This window comes from Syzygium oleosum, unplaced genomic scaffold, assembly GCF_021117445.2.
Source record: "Syzygium oleosum isolate NSW1041296 unplaced genomic scaffold, Sole_v2.1 Sole_v2.02, whole genome shotgun sequence".
In the NCBI taxonomy this organism is placed as follows: Eukaryota; Viridiplantae; Streptophyta; class Magnoliopsida; order Myrtales; family Myrtaceae; genus Syzygium; species Syzygium oleosum.
In genome coordinates, this window is record NW_026607486.1 from 17,401,980 (window position 1) to 17,422,085 (window position 20,106).

Consider the following 20,106-nt stretch of genomic DNA (forward strand, 5'->3'; position numbering starts at 1 on the left):
TGATTTCTGGAACATAAATCTATTTTTATTTTTTTATTTTTTTGGGCACCTCAAAAAAATAAATTTCACTCAAAGTGGGTGCCCAAAGGTATTCTAAGTCATTTTGTGAAGTTTTGAAATTTTTGATTTTTTAATTTTTTTGGGCACCTCAAAAAAATTAAATTTCACTCAAAGTGGGTGCCCAAAGATATTCTAAGCCATTTTGTGAAGTTTTCAAATTTTTGATTTTTTGATTTTTTTTGGCACCTCAAAAAAATTAAATTTCACTCAAAGTGGGTGCCCAAAGGTATTCTAAGTCATTTTGTGAAGTTTTGAAATTTTTGATTTTTTAATTTTTTTGGGCACCTCAAAAAAATTAAATTTCACTCAAAGTGGGTGCCCAAAGATATTCTAAGCCATTTTGTGAAGTTTTCAAATTTTTGATTTTTTGATTTTTTTTGGCACCTCAAAAAAAATTAAATTTCACTCAAAGTGGGTGCCCAAAGGTATTCTAAGCCATTTTGTGAAGTTTTGAAATTTTTGATTTTTTGATTTTTTTGGGCACCTCAAAAAAATTAAATTTCACTCAAAGTGAGTGCCCAAATGTATTCTAAGCCATTTTGTGAAGTTTTGAAATTTTTGATTTTTTGATTTTTTTGGGCACCTCAAAAAAAATAAATTTCACTCAAAGTGGGTGTCCAAAAGTATTCTAAGCCATTCCGTGAAGTTTTGAAATTTTTGATTTTTTTATATTTTTTGAAAAAAATTCACCAAATTTCCTATTTTCTCAAAATCTAACTTTTTTTATTTTCTGGAAATTTTTATGAATTTTTCTGGAATTTTTCAATTTTTATGCATTTTTTGAAAAAAAAAATTAATGAGAAAAAGATAGAAAATAGGGAGAATGCATTCCTCTTTTTCTTGCCCAAAACTCATTCTGGAATCAAAAATGCATTCTGGAATCAAGAATGTATTCTGGAATCAAGTATTTTTAACAAACACATTTTTATTACAGAATGTAAAAATTGCTCCAGAATGCATTCCGGAAATTTTTTAATAAACGCATTTCTATTTCGGAATGCATTCTGGAGCAGAATTTTTACTCCAGAATAGATTTTATGCGTGTCCTAAGAAAGATTTTTCGCAGGTAAGATATCACTTCAAGACCAGATACAACGACACGGGGTTGGAGAAAAAGGGAGCTAAAAAGGAGATGGGTGAAGCTTCACGTGGCGAGAATAAGTATGCCAGTGGAGACCACGTTCGATCACTTTCTGGTACAATTACTGTTTGCCCGTTTCTCCCCGATTTGAGAGAGACAGAGAGACAGAGAGACAGATTTGGGTTATCTTCTTTGCTGGCAACCAAGTAGATATTGGGCCTACTTAGCAAAAAAAAAGTAGATATTGGGCCCGGAGGACATAAAAAAGAAGAGAGAAGAAAAAGAAAATGCCAAGCGGATCCAATTTAGGAAAAGATGCCCTGTCAGTGTCTTGTTTGGGTGGCGCCAACTTTTCTTTTAGCAACCAAGTGGTTATTGGGCCCCAAAAAAAACACACACAAAAAAGAAAGAAAGAAAAAGAAAATGCCAACTTGAAAGAAAATTTGTTATTTGGGCCAAAAAAAATAAACAAAAGAAAAACAGGGTAATTTTATTGATTCAAACAGTAGGGAGCAAAGTTCCTCACAAGAGTACGGTAGATGTCGTACCAAAAGTGTAGACTCTCGTGAACTTTTAATGTCAGTTTTGCCGATCAATGAAATTCATGTAATGTTCTCGTGGAACTTTGACAAGATGCGACGACTAGTAGCAGGTCGAGAATCTCAAGACCAAACTCATGAAACGTCAGCGTCACCCGAAGCCAAGCAAAGTGATAACTCAATTATTGTTGACTAGAGAGTCGGGGGGAGTTTACATGGATCGATATTCACTTGCGAAGCACGACATATCGCTGTGTTTGTTGGAATATAGCTGTTATTTACAGTGTGCAATATTCGATACATAGGAAAAACCTCGTTAAATTCGAATTATAGAGTACACTGTGTTTCAAAATTCATTTTTTAGGTTCGTTTCGCTTGTTCCATGATGGCAAGTGGGGGATACTGGGCCATTGGTCTCCACCTCATTGAATCAGATCTCCTTATAAAATGTGACTGAGACCTCTATAAACGCAGGAGTAATGTTCGACTTATTAAGATTTCTTCACGAAATTGATTTGCTAAGGGCCTGTTTGGCAACGTGCCAAACAGTGAAAACTTCTGTTCTTTTGTTCCCAGAAATAATTTGGGAACAGAAATGCGTTTGGTAAACTTTTTGTTCCCGGGCACATTTTTTCAAAAATTTGTGCTAAGAAACAGTTTTGGAAGAGAAACAAGAAGTAAAAAAAAGTTGTTTCTTGTTTCTCGGCACAATTTTGAGAATCAGTTTTTTTTCTTTTTTTTCTTTTCCTATTTTTGTGTTGATCTTCCCTGGGCTAGGCCGGCGGCCGGCCACAGCCCAGGGCCGGCGAGGGAGTCACGGCCCTCGCCGGCCGTCGGCGGAGGCGAGGGTCGCCCTCGTGTTGGTCGCGACGGCGAGGTCGGCCTCGCCCAGAGATCGGCGAGGCTAGGCCTCGCCCAGATTTGGCGAGGCCAAGCCTCGCCGTCGCGACCACGGCGAGGCTTGGCCTCGCCAAATCTGGCGAGGCCTAGCCTCGCCGTCTCGGGCGAGGCCAACCTCGCCGTCGCGACCGACCGGCGAGGCCGCCCGCCCAGCCGCAAGGGTCCGCCTCGCCCTCGCGGCGAGGGCGACCTCGCCTCCGCCGGGCGGCCAAGCAAGGGTCGTGACGCCCTCGCCGGCCCTGGGATGTGGCCGGTCGCCGGCGACCGGCCATGACCAAAGAAGAAAATAGGTAGAAAGAAAAAAAAAATTAAACAATTCAAAATATTATTAAAATATTATTTGGGAACAGAAATTTTGTGTAGTTACCAAATGCATTTCTGTTCTTTTCTACTCTAGGAATAGAAATTTTGGACAGTTTATCAAACGCCTTCAAATACTCAGAAATTAATTTTTTTTTTTGTTAAAGAATACTCAGAAATTGTTTCCGGGCACAGAATAAAAAAAAAATTATTTCTGTTCAGAAATAGTTCCCGGGCACAGAATGGTATTCATGCACACCCTAAATGAAGTATCAAATTTTGATGTAGCCCTTTAAACAAGTGGGCATATTCAGGAACCAATCACAATCTAACACATCATCTAACAACCTTGTAAATCGGTCTTTAGTAAGTCTAGCATTTGTCTTGAATTGATTTGTACGCGGTATACTCTTGAGGCGAGATTGAGAACCATATAAAATGCGTTCGTTGTGAGTTTCAACTTGATATCTACTATCCAGGTATTCGATAGACAACTTCTTACCTACGTAACTTCATTATGATGGGAGTCTTAAGTCTTTTCAAATTACGAACTCTTCTTTGTTTTAAGGGGTTAATACCACGAAAAACCCTAAACTGGTACACTTGTGACACATTTACTCCAAACTAATTTTTTGAACATAAAAAACCCCAAACTGGTATACCTGTAACAATTTTACCCCGAACTATTTTTTTGACCATAAAAAACCCCAAACTGGTACATCTGTGACAATTTTACCCTGAACTTACCAAAAAAAACCCAAAACTGGTACATATGTGACAATTTTACCCTGAATTAAAATTTTAATTTTAATTTTTTTTTCGAATTTTTATTTATTTATTTATTTTTTTCCTTTTATTTTTTTTTTCTTTGCGACCGGCCAGAGGCGGAAGTCGGCGAGGGCCGCCCTCGCCGGCGTCGGGTGAGGGCCGTCCTCGCCAGATCCAGCGAGGGCGACCCTCGCCGGTATCGGACGAGGGCTGCCCTCGCCTGCGTCGGGCGACCCTCGCCGATATCGGGCGAGGGCTGCCCTCGCCGGCGTCGGGCGAGGACCGTCCTCGCCAAATCCGGCAAGGGCCGCCCTCGTCGGTATCGAGCGAGGGTCGCCCTCGCTGCGTCGGCGAGGGCCGCCCTCCCCGGTGTCGGGCCGCCTCGGCGGCGTCGGGCGAGAGCCGTCCTCGCCCAACTCGGGCGAGGGCGACCCCCGCAGATCGGGCGAGGGCCGCCCTCGCCGGATCCGGCGAGGGCGACCCTCGCCTACGCCCGGGCGAGGGTTGCCCTCGCCCGGCCAGCAAGGGCGACCCTCGCCCGACTCGGGCGAGGTCGACCGCCCGGGCGGACGAGACGGCTCGCCCGACGCCGGCGAGGGTCGCCCTTGCCGAGTCGAGCGAGGGCGGCCCTCGCCGGCTTCCGCCTCTGGCCGGTCGCCGAAGGTTGAAGTGAAGAAAAAAAAAGAAAAGAAAAAATTCAAAAAAATTCAAAAAATAAAAATAATATTAAAAATTAGTTGGGATAAACGTCACACGTGTATCGCCGGTTTGGTTTGTGTATGTTCGGGGTAAAATTGTCACAGGTGTACCAGTTTGGGGTTTTTTATGGTCAAAAAAATAGTTTGGGGTAAATGTGTCACAAGTGTACCAGTTTAGGGTTTTTCGTGATATTAACCCTTGTTTTAAGTGCAATAAAAGTTTTGTTTCCCTTTTTATCTGTCAAGTTAGGGTTCCTCTATCTTGCACAAGAGCTTCATTTCCCTCCCGGTGCTAAGATCTTTCTCTAAAAAAGAAACAACCTATCGAGGAACACGAAACCATTTGGGCCCCCACTATTCGAGAGCCCTTACACATGGTGCCCCGGGGTCGCCATGGCCGACTGAATCGGATCGATGTCACGAATAATCATATCCTGAGCTAATAAGCACTCCCACAGCATGACCCATTTTTTGAAATGGTACTTGGACGATTCCATTTAACTCAAGCACCCTACCTAAGTCGCTTAGAAGGGATTAGTTCTGCTTTTCCGGCTGATGCGAACTTTTCAGGGAACGTACCAACTCTGCACTGAAGTGACTTCAAGCCCGTCATTCGTTACAGCTTTACATGATTAAGAAAACCCATGAAAGCTCAGCCAAAAGGCCCATGACAGGGTTGGGGGCGGCCCCCAGAAAGCGAGAGGATCGGGCCAGACAGGACCGCGGTTTAAAAACTGAACCCGTTCTTCTCTATTGAAGTTGAAGCCAGGCAATGAGAACTTCCAGTTCCAAGTGGTGAATCAAGTTATTTCGAAAAAGCAAACGAGAAGATAAAGGAATAGATCCAGACAGCTGGCTTTGTATAGGATATAAGAGAAGAAAATCCAGGCATCGCCCAGGATGGAGCAATTGGCACTTTGTATTTTATTGACTCCATTGATGTGAGACCATTCCCTGAAATGCTGCATGTCACTGCAAAGGGAGCGGGCACTAGGCACCAACTCCAAATTTGCAAAAGCGTTGTGATTGAAAAAAAAGCCTGTGAAAGAAAATCAAGACCTCTTGTTAAGAGACAACATCTATAGAATCAAGAGAACCCGAAACTCCTCGCCTTGTCTCTCCCAATCCAGACCGAAAGAAGAGGATAGTGCCGCCACGAGCAAATAAAATCTTGCAACGAACCTTATACCCATCTTGCTCAACTCATCGTGTGAGGAAGCGCTAGAGGTATGGCATAGGGCAATCCAGCAACTCAGCATCCCATAACAGCACAATTATAGACAAAGTTGCTCGATCGCTTCCGGGCGAGCAAGTTCCACATTGGAGGGCCTTCACTTGGAACCCAAGAGTTGAGCTCGATGAAATTTTGAGGTCCACCAATGACGATGAGGCTGTCTCCACAAGCTCGGAAGGCAAGGCCCCATCCATATGTCGAGGCTGCGCTTTCAGGTAGTCTACCCACCGGAAACCACATCCTTTGCACCTTATCATACTTTCTCACTTCCATGTTCGCATAATCAGCAGAATACAGTTCGTTGTTCACGACTGCAACCAAAGGAGGTGCTTCGGCTGAAGCAGGTATGTCAGTCTCTCTTCCCGGGGACATATCGGGGATTTCGGTCCAACGTCCCGTCTTTATATCATATTCCTCCCCACATGTGAGAACCCTCCCTTCACTGCCGCCAATCCCGCCAATTACGTAGAACTTGCCATCCATAAACACTGCGGAACACATCTTCCTTGGTTTGTGCATGCTTGGAAGAGGATGCCATTCATGAGTTTCGGAGTTGTACATCTCCGCAGAGCTCAGTATGTTATTAAGAGGATCCTGCCCACCAGCTACGATCGCTATCTCTCCAAGACTAGCAGATCCAAACAGGCACCTCGGAGCATTCATCCCGCCTTCAGAGGACCAAGAATTTGTTAGAATGCTATACCTGTATATCATGTACGTAGTAAATACAAGAAGCTCGGTGCCCACTGCCAAGGACTCTTTATCAGAAAAAATGAACAATTCGTTTGAGATCATTCTCGGAAGGTGCATCCATCGACCCCGAATTGGGTCGAAAGCATCCCATTCGAGCAAGTTGCAAGAAAAATAAATCCAGTGCTCGACAATGCCATTCCGTCTCCTCATTTTATAGAGCTCACCAGTGTTAATCAATGACCGAAAACTCCGATTCAATGAGGCAATGGAACCATAATCGGATCTCGCGCAACGAATAAGACAGTTAATTGACATATCCCTGCCAATGGAGTTGATAAGGGAATTCGAGTGTGAAGAATCCCCAGCATGACGTTGATTATCCGATTCTTCGCACAGAAAAGCCTGACACACACTGCCTTCTTCTTGCTTGCGATCTTCTTTCGTATCATCATATAGGAGACCCTCTTCAGCATTACCAGCGTCGAAGACGCTCCTACCATCGGACTTTCCATGCCAACCCCAAGAAGTTTCGTCTTGCAGATCAAAAAGCTTGAACGACTTCCTTCGCCGATAATCCTCCACGTCAGCACCGGGCAGGCGCTTGCTGCCGCGAATTTCCACCTCGAGCCTGCAAGTCTTGCAAGACCAATTGGTTTCCGGCCGGCAAGAGCTCGAGAACATCCTCGAAACCAGACAGGAACGACCCTCCAACATGTCTCCTTTTATCTATCAACAAACAGGGTAACCGAAGTCACTCACAGACCCAAATCAATCCACAGGCTTTCTCTCTACGCAAACTCTGCATTAACTCAACAGTCAAGCTCTACTTCGAGGAAGAAGAAACTGCAAAATGCGCTCGAAACAGAGAGCATTTAACACTCGATACCTCAATTTAACTCCAAAACCGCCCTTTTAATTAAGAAATCAATCGTTTCATCGCCCCCGGAACCACACAAATTAACCCGATTCGAAATATAACAAACCCGGAAAAAAAAAAACACAAATAGGGAAAACGGAAAAAAAGAGACTCGCGCAATTCGATGTCGTGTCGCGGCGCACGAAAAATCACGATCGCCGATACCAAAACCCCACCGCGACGAAGCACATCGGAGCTCGGGGCGATCGAACCGTCGAGTCGAAACAACGACCCGCTCCCGAGACGGACGAGAACCGGACAAACCCCCGCCGCGAGCCAAGGAATCGGAGCACGCGGCCGGGAGATTCCGCCGATTCGATCGGAATCCGGTCGTAACGGCCAATCGCGGGGACGACTCCGAGCCGCCGCTGAATCCGGCGACGGAACACGACGGCGGCGGCTCCCGGGAGCACGAGACGGGATCAGCCAAAAGCGAGAGCGAGAGCGAGAGCGAGAGAGACAGAGAGAGAGGGAGAGAGATTCGGCGACTTACTGATTGAAGTTGAAGGGGAATGGAAAAAGGAAGAAGAAGCGCTTCGATTCGGATTCGCCTTCGACCTTCCTCCCTCCGTTCCGTTCCGGCGATCCCTTTCCCCCTCACCGGCGCAAGCTTCCGTTCTTCGCGCGCGCGCGCTCTCTCTCTCTCTCTCTCTCTCTCTCTAGAGTCGTCCTTCCTCTAGATTTTCTCTGCAAATCAGAGCAGCTTCAGATGTGGCCGGTGGAGCTCCCAGATTTGCCCAAAGACGGAAATAAAAAGATTTTTTTTTTTAAAAAAAAAAAGAGAGAAAGAAAGAAAATCAACCTTTCTGTTTTATTTACATGTTGACAGGTGTATTTATTCCCTTTTCTTTTTTTTAGTTATTAGCAAAATGGATTTGGCCCCTCGACTTTCGCGTAATTGCATTTACACCCCCCACCCTCCCCCCCTGCAACTCCGCGTTATTATCCCCCGAAATTTTGGGTGGAATTTGATTGCACGTGATGTACTGCTGAATTGAGCTTTATCAGATGCCGATTTCTTAACTGCGAAATGGTACGGCCCTCGTAGTTCGACGTGGTGTCATTTGGGATTGGCACGAAATCGACGGACACCTGTCCAGATCGGCATGCGTCCGGTATGGCAAAATTGTCCCGAAAAGAATGGTGTGCTGAAAGTCGGGATCGAATTGAACCGGATTCGCATCGGCGGTGAAGCCATGAGGTGATTTGAGATCGTAGATAGAACGTCAGGGGCCGATCTGTCAATGAATAAAAAGTCGAGAGAGCGAGACGAATCTAGGTTAAAATTCGAGGAGGCAATCTTTAAGTTTTTTCTTTAATCTGGTAGCGAAAAGCTTACATGATCCAATGTAAATTCTAATGCCGGGCGCCCCCAAAAATCCATATATGTTTGGCTACATCACATCATGTTTTTTTTTTTCGCGCATTGACCTAATTATTGACACATATAGTTCAATTCGATTGATTTTAAAGTAAAAAAAAATCGATATAACTTCGCGAAAGCCTCGCCAGACGATAATTATGTCGGTCCACAAAGCTAAACCAAACCCCTTCAAAGTCCATATTTTCTTCACTTTCCAATCTTTCAAGCTATTGATATTGCGTGGTATTTAGCCTCTCAATTATGGAAGTTACTCTCCATCAAATCATCATATCACTATACATAACTCGAGTGAAAACGCATGTACTTTTGATATTGTTGGATTAATTATGAGCTGTCCGAAGGTTTAGAGAAATCAACAGGGAAAATAATGCGACATTACACCGACATTGCCAGCCCATCTCGAGAATTAAAAAAGAAGAAGAAAAGATTTAAAAAAAAAAAAGGAAGACCGATCGGACCGAAAGCAACCTCGAGTCAAATCAAATGATCCACCAATGAACGCATCTCTCTTGTAATGAAAATGATCACAAAAGATAACAAGCTTTACTTAATCATGTCTTATAGTTGTCACTTGACCCGTGATTTGGACCTTTCTTTACCTCCCAAAAAAGAATTATAATAAAAGGCCAAGAATCTTAAACTGTGTCTACAATAACGTGTTTATCCTAAATATTCATATGAGACATCAAAAATTTAAAATTCAAGATTCTGTCAACGAGAACCGTTCCTACATGGACGCCGGAAAGCAAACGGTGTTAACATGGCGTAAAAACGACATTGTTTTGGCTGAAAAATCATCTGGCGGAGCCTTGACCGAAGGCAAATGTGTCACGCAGGTACGTGTTTAGGGTTTCTTGTGTCACGAGAAGAAGTCTAGAATGAACATGTCACAATAGGCATGGTCTGAGGCTCTTGACGTCACGAAAAAAGTTCGGGGTAAACGTGCCGCGATAAGTAATGAGCATGGTTTAGGGTTTTTTCTATGGCTTCTTCTGAAAAATAAATTAAATAAGAAGACGAAGAAGTAAGTAGGAGACAATAATAAGCGACTCTAATTCTTTTCGAAAACTTAGAATACGCACTGCCCGTGTGAAAGAAAAAGAACTTCACATTTTCGGCCCGATCCACTATTTATTTGCGAATTATTATTATTTTTGGGTCGAATATTTGAGGATTTTAACTACCCATCTTTTCGCTAACTTTATTTTATATTCTGACCCCCCGCCCCCCCGCCCCCCACAAAAAAAAATACATAAGATAAAATAAAATAAAAAGAGGACTTTTATTTTACGCGGTCAATTCGAAAGTCATAATTAGTCGTTGTTTTTCTAATGCCCAAAAAAAAGAAAAGGGCCAAAAGTGGGTCCCCCCCCCCACCCCGGGGGAAAGAAGAGAAATAGAAAAGAGCGCCGCGCTTCGAACGATGCCCACAGCTAAGCACGCGACCCCACTTCGATCAAAGTGCGCCATCAGTCGATTTTTAATTTAATATTAAAATCCTTTCGGTGGACCTCCGATTAGGTTTTGGGCATACTGTCGATCCGACCATATCTTATCGTTCGAAATTTAAAAATAAAAATAAAAATAAAATAAATTGACGGGCCTCGTTCAGGATCGGGTCTCGCACCCATTGCCCTCTTACCAACCGTATAAAAAAAAGAAGAAGAAAATACACAAAAATGGTAATGTTTTGGCTGATCTCTCTTATTTAATTCCTATAGATATTCTCCTAGATTAAAGAGTTAATGCCACGAAAAAATCCAAACTGGTATGCCGTGATAAATTTACCCCGAATTAACTTTTTGACCATAAAAAATCATAAACTGGTGCATTTGTGACAAATTTACCCTCCGTTAGTTCCCGTTAAATTGAATTAATATCACGAAAAATCATAAATCGGTACACCTCGTGACAAACGGAGGTAAAACTCTAAACTGTTACGCTCGTCAACTGCCGTGTGTCATCCAGCTCATCAATTTGATGGTAAAATTTAACATAAACTAAGGAAAATGAATTTGTCACGGATATACTAATTTAGGATTTTTGGTGATCAAAAAATTAGTTTTGGGTAAATTTATCACGGACGTACCAGTTTGAGGTTTTTTGTGATATATTTACCCTTCTACGAATTCCCAAAAGTTTTGCGTTTTTTTGTATGGTTTAATTTTCTTTTCAAGAAAGTTGGGAAATTCGCTTTGAATTGTATTTTTCTTCCTTAGTTTTCCATCTTCCTTTTCGACTCCTTTGTTTTTTTTTTCCCAACCATCTCGGCGGGCCAATATAGGCTATATTAGGGGAAAAAAAATGCTATTATCAAGACACGCCTTCTATCTTTGTATGTAGCTTTCGTAAGAATAACTTTTCATATGTCGTACAAGCATTATAATTTATTTAGGAGAATAAAGAATAACCATAACTTGAATAATTTGTTCGATTTTTTTTTTTCCAAACAACGTCCTAAATTATATTTTAAGTGTGAGTTTTCGTCACAGATTAACGTACATTTAAAGTGGCAAAAGGAGATTTTTTTTTAATGATTGTTGTCGTGCTTATATTCGGTAATTGACCGGTTGGGCATCAAATTTTGTCGCGAAATCCGTTGTACTTGTCCTTAAGAATCGAATTTCTATTTCGGTACATGTACATTAACTAATCGAGTGTACTCGCGTGATCCGTGTAATATTCCTTCTCAAAGGGCGGGTCAACGTCTCATCCAATGGCGCGCGAACACGTGGCGGCCACTCGTGTAAAGACGTGTCCGTCATGTGGAGCATTATTGGAAGACGCGAAAGGTGTTCAAAAAGAAAATGGGCGAAATTCGCGACTAGCGCACACCACTAAGCATTTTCTCTTTTGGCACGATGCCAAAAGGCAAAAGGGATAAAAAGAAATATTTTTAAGCCGATAATCGAAAGGGAGATCCGGCTCAAATACCACGTGAAAATGTCCGATTTAAAAACTTAAACCGATAGGCAGATGGAAACTACACGTATAGAGAGCATCTAAGCTCCGTAGACAAAGCGATAAGAGATATTTAACGCTCACAGAGTCCGTATTTCCATCTTCTTATTATTTTTTCTTTTTATGTTTTCGAAAAGACGAAAGAGTTCTTTTTAATTAAGTTCATGAGAAGGGATTAAGAATAAGGGTACAATTGAAAGTGCAACTTTATAGGGATGCTGATTCTCCACAAAATAAAAAAAAATGTGGGGGAGGGGGGGGGGGTGGTGGTGGTGGATAATGAAATTTTTGAGTATTGAAAACAAAGCTGGAGACATCTCTGGCCCACGCATGGAGCAAAAGATCTCTACTAAAAAATAAACAAACAAATAAATATGAATATAGAAAGAGGGTAGGAAGATGACAGTGGTTTCGGGTGATACAAAACATTATAAAAATCGATCATTTAGCAACTAGTGGTTTTCCAAATCAGTGCCTTAAAAGAAGGGGAGATTGGCAGGTTTCAAGTCACGCCCATGTGACATGTCCGATCCCCGTTTTGGAATCGATCCGCAACATTTTCTTTAGTGGGTCGTTCATCATGCGCGTGGTGGGGTCGGCCATCTAATCGAACCGAAAGAAAAAAAAAAATATCAGGGACTTTTTTATTCCGAGATAAATTTCCCCTTTTATTTTATTATTATTATTTTTTTTAAAATTTTAGTTCCGAACGCGCATTGTTCCGTCGGCTAGTTACTAAACCAGACTCGTTATTGCCGTGCCACTTTTGGAAATGGGGTCTCAACCACCCGGGAGCTGTGGGGATGGTCATCGAGCCGTGCCGGCCCCATGTGCCAGGCCCTAGCCAACAGTGCCCGAGCTCGGTATTTGTCTCGAGTTACATTAGTTTTTAATGAAAAACTCATAAAAAATTTATCCTCAGGTATTAAAAGTAGAACAGATTAATTTTTTTTTATTACTTTCATATATAAAAAGTACATCTTCAAATGGTCTGAAAGGAAAATTACACGTTCAAGTGCCTCGATAAGCAAGTATAAACGAATTACACCAAGATAATGCTTGATAAATTCGGTACCGTTTTCTCGAAAACCTAAAACACAAGAAGCTCCGTTTGTTTTGCCAGAAATAAATGGCTTGGAAAATAATTTTCTAAAAATAATCCCTTAAATCTCTCGAAATAATTAATTAACAAAAAATATTTTCATTATCGATAACGATTTATGTTTAAACCTTTTTATGGATAATGAAATTTTTATTCGTTCGTTCATCTTTATAAGCAATATATACAATCGCTTTTAAAAAAAAATATTTTTTAAATTATTTATTTTTCGTTAAACGAATCAGCTTCACATTTGCCAAGATAGAGCAAGCAATGCATTGACGAGAGCGTTTTACGGGGTTGCCATCATAACTTTTGACTGTCAACCAGGCCTGGAAGTTGAAGCCCGAAATGTTCGGGCCGATCCGATTTTTCAAAATACCGACCCGACCCGACCCGGCCCGTTTTCCAGACCTCTTCGGCGCCGTTAAGCGGGCTTTAGATCAAATCGGTCCCGGCGAGGCAACCCGGCGATCTGATCGTTGACTCTGTGGAATCCAGTTTCCGAGCGCCACACCGAGCAAGCAGCGGCAAGCATGAGGTCTCGCAGCGGCGGATCCTCCATCGCCGCTTGCCTCGTCCTGGTGCTCGCCGCCTGCGCGCGCGCCGCATCGCAGGAACCCCACCTCGGATCAGCTCGTGTCGTTTTCCAGGTTCTTGTTCCCGACCCCTACATTTCTTTCCCTCGATTGATTCCGCGGGATGTTCGGCAGTTTTCCTCGTCCTGAATTGCGTGGCGACCGCTTTCGTTCTGTCCGCCCGCAGACTAATTATGGGGACATCGAGTTCGGGTTCTTTCCGAGCGTTGCTCCAAGAACGGTGGATCACATTTTCAAGCTCGTCCGTCTCGGGGGCTACAATACCAATCACTTCTTTCGGGTATGCTCTCCGAAGAAGCCTGGTGGCCGCGGCCCTTTCTTTTTGTTTTTTTTTTGGTTGGGATGTCTTGGTTTTCAATGTGGGTCACGGTATTGATGAAGACAGTGCGCGTAATGTGATCGGAATAGGTGGATAAAGGTTTTGTTGCCCAAGTGGCTGATGTAGCGAATGGGAGATCCGCACCCATGAATGATGAGCAGAGAACGGAAGCCGAGAAAACTGTCGTCGGCGAGTTCAGTGATGTCAAGCATGTCAGGGGCATTCTTTCCATGGGGAGGTAAAGAAAACGTTTCTTTTTGATGAACACAGCAGACTTTGCTCTCCAATGAGGATCACTGCACGTTACTTGCTATTGCGGGGGGGAATTCTTCGATTCGGGACTTGTATGCCGTAACGATGCAGTAAAATTGAGGTCTCTAATTAAGTTTTCCTTCTGCGGTAGCTAGAGACACATGTAAAGGTGACGTGCTTTTGCGAAGTGGTAATGGTTCTCAGCATATGAGCATTCTGGGTTTCGACGGAGTCTGCTGCTATATCATTTTGAGATCACCCAATGGATGTTGAACTCCACCGATATGAGACATCTCATGCTTCTAAGTATTCTGTTTCTGTAGAAACTGATAAAGTCCCTTGAAGGTGTAGTGCGGTGGACATACATTTAACTAAGAGTAAAATATTACTAGGTTTTGTGAAGCTTAAAAGTATAATTTGCTGAATGTGTGGGATCCTCCGAGTCAAACGATATTGATGGAATCTCTGAGTTTCTTATTTGCTATATTCAACCCAATTAAATATATCTTAATTGAGTACGTATAAGGACAAAAGGGCGTCATATGACTCATATTGAGCTGTTTGCGTATGTCATTTTCTTGGGATATGTTGCATTGGCCAAGAATTCAGAATGAGGGTCTTAAGAAGTTCAGATGGTTCAGAAATGAGCTATTTATCTAAGAGATGAGATTTAGATTAATAAGGATCTTGGAGAATTGAGAGGTCAGATATCTAAAGACATGGATTTGTCTTCTCTACAGAGGACAATCTAATTGCTGGATCGCATCAAAATTCAGTGTCTGCTCCCATGAGTCCTTTGCTCTCAGCGTGAATTACAAGAAGTTTGGGAGAGGTTTAGGTTGACCCTGACTAATTCCTGTCGAGCTTCTTGATAGTTTTCTTCTCTTGGCCATATCCATATGTTGACGCGTGAACTTTCCTAATGACAAATTCTGACAATTTTCTTTTTGTTATCTTCTGGGGGTTACATTCAACTTAAAACCTTATGAAGACTTCATCTCTTAACTCATATTAAAGTCTACATTTTTGGGGCGGAACTCCCTCGGTACTTTTATGGATTGTTTTTGTTTAATGTTCAACAGACAATAAACTTGATGAACTCATATCAAAGGTTGTTTTTAAGTCAATTTTTTTTTTGTAGATATGACGATCCAGACAGCGCACAATCCTCTTTCTCAATACTTCTTGGAGATGCTCCACATCTTGATGGCAAGGTATGCCAATGCTAGTTCAGGTGATTAACCTTAATGCATGAGAATTTTTGCAAATTGACTAGGGATTATTTCTGTTATGCTGATGTGGATGAACTTCAGTATGCTATATTTGGTAGAGTTACCAAAGGTGACGAGACATTGAAAAAGCTTGAGCAACTACCTACTCGCCGTGAAGGGATGTTTGTAATGGTATCTTCCTAATCTTCTTGCTTACTATTCAATAATCAACTTTGGATTTACTAATTGAGAGGTCATATTCCATACAATGAATATGTTGGAACAGGACACCAGGAAATGTCTTGAAGATGTAATGGAACTTATGGCCATAAAAAACAAATATTCAATTACTGGGCACATCCATCTCAACACTCCTTCCCTTGCGTAGGCTTTTTACTGTTGCAGTTGCAATAAGGCATGTTAATGCAGAGCCAAATAATTTCTCAGGGTGCATTTGTTTGCAAACAGTGTATCACACCATAATGATTCTGTTCTTAGAGACATTTAACAGCTTTTTAGCAGAAAAGGTGCGGTAATCTCATGGTAGAACCGGGCCTCTATCAAGTATCACCTGCATATGTGAATCTAGCCCGCGTATTTTGTGCACCACCATTTTTAAGTGCTATCTTTATGCCTCCAATATAAATTTTGGCAAAGTAGCGAACATCATTTCATAGATGACTTTTGGTATTATACTTCTTTACTTTCTCCTTATATAATTGTCAGTTTATTCTCTCGGTATTATGATACCCTCTAGGGATACATAGTAATTGCTCTCAATAATATAAGTTGTTGCCAAGCTGTCTCTGACGTTTTTTTTTTTCCTTTTCCAGCCAACTGAGCGCATCACAATTCTATCATCATATTATTATGGTAAGAGCAATCAATTTGTGACTCTTCCCTTTATTTTGCTAATTATGAATACTTCCTGCTTTTACATCACTCACTTTCGTTAAGTTTTACTTATCCTTGTATAGGAAGAAAGATGAGCAATATGCTATTGAGTTTTGGTTGCAGAAAGAGCCATATGGCTTTGTGTTTGTGCAAACATATATTTAGGTGGCAATCTCTGCATATGATACCATCATAACAATTGGAGGTGGTTTGCTCGTTGCAATTTGCGATTTTCATGGCCAATGTGTACCTACTACCTATGTAGAGATTGTTTTTGTCTCTCGCCTTTGCATTCTCACTGTTCACTGTAGAACATTTTCGTCTCTCGCCTTTGCGTTCTCACTATTCAATGTAGAACATTCATTTGAGCATTGGTCTCTGCTAGGTGGAATGGTTGTTTTAATTCATTTGATTTGCTGGGTTTGATCTCAGTCCCAACTAAACTTTGTCCTGCTATTTCTGCTCACGTGGGGATAGCTATCACGTGATCTAGGTAGCATCACTTCTACCATCTCAACTCTCACATACACCTTCGAATGGTCTTAGAATTTTATTCCTCGATGCTCCTTCAGTGTGTATCCCTTGCAATAATTCTGTGAACAAAATGATATATGTATAGTTTATTCACTTGTTTGTTTGGAATTAAGTTTAAGTAAAACGTTTTCTTTTACTTTCCTGCCAAAATTAAAATTATTATCCAAATTTTAGAAAATTATGAAAAAATATATGTGAATATAAGTGTCAACATTTGTATATTGTGAAAGTTTAAGGTATTTAGGGTTAAAAAAGGTAAAAGCATGTCTGCTGCAAGATTTAAATTATGCAACAAGCGAAAAGAAAAACTCTATCCAGACACGCTGTATATCATCATAGCTATTCTCCTTCCCTTTAAGGCTTGTCATCTCCAGTATGCCAAGATAAGGACAATGTCCAGTTATTGTGCTCATTGCGCTTCCATTTAGGTGCTTCAAATGTCTGAACGGAATGTGGCATTATCACTACCACCTAAATAGCACTCGCATATAAGAGCAAGCAAATGATCTTTGTGTTTCATTAGCAATGGTTTGTCAGTGAAGTTTGGCTATCTAGGTAAAATAAGCATTTCAGACCAATGTGATAGCTCACTGGTTTTGCTGATAGTCACTACAACCAGGAGACGCTCAACAGTTTCTGATTGACCAGTCTAATATACTCCTTACGCATTTTGCCATTCAGATACTAGGGCTGAGAGTTGTGAAGAGGAGAATTCGACTTTGAGGCGCAGGCTTGCTGCTTCAGCTGTTGAGGTAGAGAGACAGGTAAACAAAAGTCTAAATGCAGTTTCCATGACATTTTTGTTTGATCTTTATGGTAATATGGACCCCGTGTTTCATTTTCCAGAGGATGAAATGCTTCCCATGATGCTTTCTAGATTCATCGGAAGGAAGTCTTCTGATTTCCTTATCAGTCATCCATCGTGCTTTTGATGTATCCTCAGTGTACTGCTTTTAGCTATGTATAGATTGAGTCAACTCATGGAAGATATGAGAAGGGAATATTCAACTGTTTCATTCATTCTGTAAGTTAAACGGAAGGCTTGAAGATGAAGGTTACTGCACGAGAACATTCTCGTTGACTAAGCTGACACTGTATAAGTGGAGTTACTTGACGTGAGAAAGTGAAGAATCATAGACATTTTCCCTTCCAAAATTGGGAACTCGAGCCATTCATCCATATATTTTTTTCTGAATTTGTCAAATCTTTTCCCAGTAATGATGCTTGAATCTGATTGCATTTTATTTGTGCTGATTTTTCAGCCATTGCAAAGCAATTTTATAATGCTTGCGAATTTCGTTTGGTAATGCTTCTTTATAAGAAATCCATAACAAGGCTTCAATGGAAAGTCTCGGTTTCCATCTCCTTGTTGATTGATGATTGGATGTACTTGGGAAGAGCAAGGCAAACATGGGGTTAAAACGAAAAACAGATCACGCGCAGTATGTTCCATGTCCTTACTCTGGCCTGAACTCTCTCTTTGTGGTGGCCACTCTGATGTGAACTTGTCGTTAGGAAAGCGAAACAAACATCGATTTTATAAGAGATGTACAATAAAACTAAGGAAATCATAAAACCAAGCTATTGTTGTTCTGACCTATCTGTTCTCTTTTAAATATGGTTATGCACTTAAGAGTTGCATCCAGTCTTCACGTAATGCTTCATTACAATGTCTTAAGTCGAAGACTTAGCCTGGGAACGAACAAAACAGAAAGACAAGAAACTACAGCGAAAGATGCTTCAGCATCACATGCTGCCTCAAATCTCCACGACCAATGCCTCTGTGTAACTCGGAGACTGCACCTCAATAAGCAAGGGCTTCAAGAGGCATATTCATTGTCAGCTTTTCAAGAACATGACAAGTGAGATATGTGCTGCCTGTTGTTAGGGAAACCAGCGCGAGGATTTCGTGTACAAGGTTGGTCACTCGACCTCGTAACAGGCCAAATTGCTGGCAAAAACACGGAAGAACGATCAGAAGGCTATGCATAAACCTAAACTTTCGTGTCAGGGTACCCGCATTTTCTGGGGTGGAAGTTAGCAGGTTGAGTAGCGTCCCCGGTTCAAGTTTGAGGCTTTCGAGCCTTTTCTCGAGTGGGCCATAGCTTTACCTATGGCCCGCTTTTACGACGGGGTGACGACAATCCATTGCAGTCGACATGGTCATCTTGTATTATTATGTGTCCGATGTTTTGATTCCCCGTCGTAGGAGACTGAGTATATGCACGGAGGATCTGCGTCAAGAGCGACATCTGTTTTCATAATCTCCCTCATTCTCAACGCGTTCCGACGAAGTTCGCCATGCCATCAACTATGAATCGACCCAGCATCAATAGGGTAAACGATGGATCCCAAAAGTGTCTCATCAATGAATTGGATTGGGATGGTGACTAATCTACCGACTTCTACCATGTTACCCTCGGACTTGAAGGTTTTGTCCAAAACGATGGGGATCATCAGGTTCAATTCCAAGACCCCACATGCTCTCGGATGCTTGTAGAAAGAAACCAATGCTCGCTCGAAGCCTCTTGCGTGGTTGTTCCCACATGAGAACAAAACAAAACATGTACGCTAACTGGTTCAGTGGTGGTGTCCCATGTGCATCCAAAGAGTCCACTGTAGCACCAACAGGGACGATCCGACTGATGAAACCGAACACATTGTCCTTATACATTCATTCACTTTTATGGTCCTCAGCATGTCTTTAAAATGCATCATCTCGGTTCACGAGATCACTGGGATGTAAAACTTTAAGAGAGTATTTTGTCTTTCTAGGAAAGACAGAAGATACGTGAAAAATTGGGGATGCGAGACGTGCGGGTACCGACGCATTAAAATAAAGAATGCAGCTTTAGAGTTCGCCGTCCCTGTAAATCAAACAGACAAGCTGCAAAAGCCCTCGTAATAGCGAAAGCTCATTTCCTTTGGTGAAGTTAAAGATCCAAGAGAAGCTCCTGGTTAAGAGATTCATTTACTTTTGAACCAAATTACATCTTCATGTAGCTCACGATGCACTGAGGTAAGATTAAGATGCCGATCTAAAAGAATCCTCCAACGTGACATTGCCACTGCATAAGATACTTTCTCATAGGTGTCGAGCATCGGCAAAGCAAATCCTATCGCTTACAGTCCTCGAATGAAGTACACGGTCCGATTGCTTCGCAACTACGTAGAGTATAGTGTTTTTTCTTCATTTTTGGCCACATAGGCACATGGGCTATCCGTTGGGTTTGTCGTTGCCAACGGTTGCTCAGAAACTTCAAGACGTGGTGGTCACCAAAAAGAGTCTGAGATGATGTGACGCTTCTTGTCTACATTGGTTCAAATTGCTCGAATGGAATCCCAACGAACCAAATCTCTGTTAAGAATGAAAGATGTTCCGGTGTCGGTGTGGTGAAAACAAGTCATGCTCGCTGTGCAAAAGGACATAACACGAGTTAAGTTGAATATCGAATTACCGTGGTTTGAAATGTGACCGATGTTGCTTATAAAATGAAACTATACGGATCGTCTTTATTACAGGATACGGCGGTTTGGATCTAGGCCGCGATAGATCTCACTAGACCATGGGACTTTGATATCGGGTTTGAGACGGCATCTTAAGACCGTCACATGGTGTGAACTCATGATAGCATCTCATTGTATGGTCATTTTCAACCGATCT

At 42.0% G+C, this 20,106-nt stretch overlaps 2 protein-coding genes across 4 annotated transcripts; one reads left to right on the top strand and one right to left on the bottom strand.

Annotated features, from left to right (window-relative positions):
- Nucleotides 1–5,247: 5,247 nt before the first annotated feature.
- On the bottom strand, nucleotides 5,248–7,900 carry LOC115670418 (F-box/kelch-repeat protein SKIP11-like). 3 transcript variants are annotated; one of them, XR_008815847.1, is made up of 3 exons: nucleotides 7,683–7,900; nucleotides 5,529–6,999; nucleotides 5,248–5,385 (listed from the first exon to the last, which is right to left on the bottom strand). XR_008815847.1 is itself a non-coding variant. In XM_030591694.2 (3 exons), the coding sequence occupies exons 2-3, from the start codon at nucleotides 6,985–6,987 to the stop codon at nucleotides 5,599–5,601; spliced, it is 1,140 nt and encodes a 379-aa protein (XP_030447554.1). In that variant the 5' UTR covers nucleotides 6,988–6,999; nucleotides 7,683–7,900; the 3' UTR covers nucleotides 5,248–5,598. The 3 variants fall into 3 exon arrangements, 2 of the variants coding, with proteins under 2 accessions (XP_030447554.1, XP_030447546.1); XM_030591694.2 differs by having other exon boundaries at nucleotides 5,248–6,248; nucleotides 6,498–6,999; XM_030591686.2 differs by having other exon boundaries at nucleotides 5,248–6,999; nucleotides 7,683–7,899.
- Nucleotides 7,901–13,071: 5,171 nt separating this feature from the next.
- On the top strand, nucleotides 13,072–17,597 carry LOC115671457 (peptidyl-prolyl cis-trans isomerase CYP23). Its single transcript, XM_030593024.2, has 8 exons — nucleotides 13,072–13,286; nucleotides 13,399–13,512; nucleotides 13,641–13,789; nucleotides 14,945–15,017; nucleotides 15,117–15,206; nucleotides 15,848–15,887; nucleotides 17,124–17,206; nucleotides 17,289–17,597. The coding sequence occupies exons 1-8, from the start codon at nucleotides 13,170–13,172 to the stop codon at nucleotides 17,307–17,309; spliced, it is 687 nt and encodes a 228-aa protein (XP_030448884.1). The 5' UTR covers nucleotides 13,072–13,169; the 3' UTR covers nucleotides 17,310–17,597.
- Nucleotides 17,598–20,106: the final 2,509 nt, after the last annotated feature.

Coding starts and splice junctions, on each gene's coding strand:
- LOC115670418 (XM_030591686.2), bottom strand. CDS start 6,987: ATGTTGGAGGGTCGTTCCTGTCTGGTTTCGAGGATGTTCTCGAGCTCT.
- LOC115671457 (XM_030593024.2), top strand. CDS start 13,170: ATGAGGTCTCGCAGCGGCGGATCCTCCATCGCCGCTTGCCTCGTCCTG. Junction 13,287..13,398: donor CAGCTCGTGTCGTTTTCCAG/GTTCTTGTTCCC, acceptor GTCCGCCCGCAG/ACTAATTATGGGGACATCGA. Junction 15,207..15,847: donor GTGAAGGGATGTTTGTAATG/GTATCTTCCTAA, acceptor TTCCTTTTCCAG/CCAACTGAGCGCATCACAAT.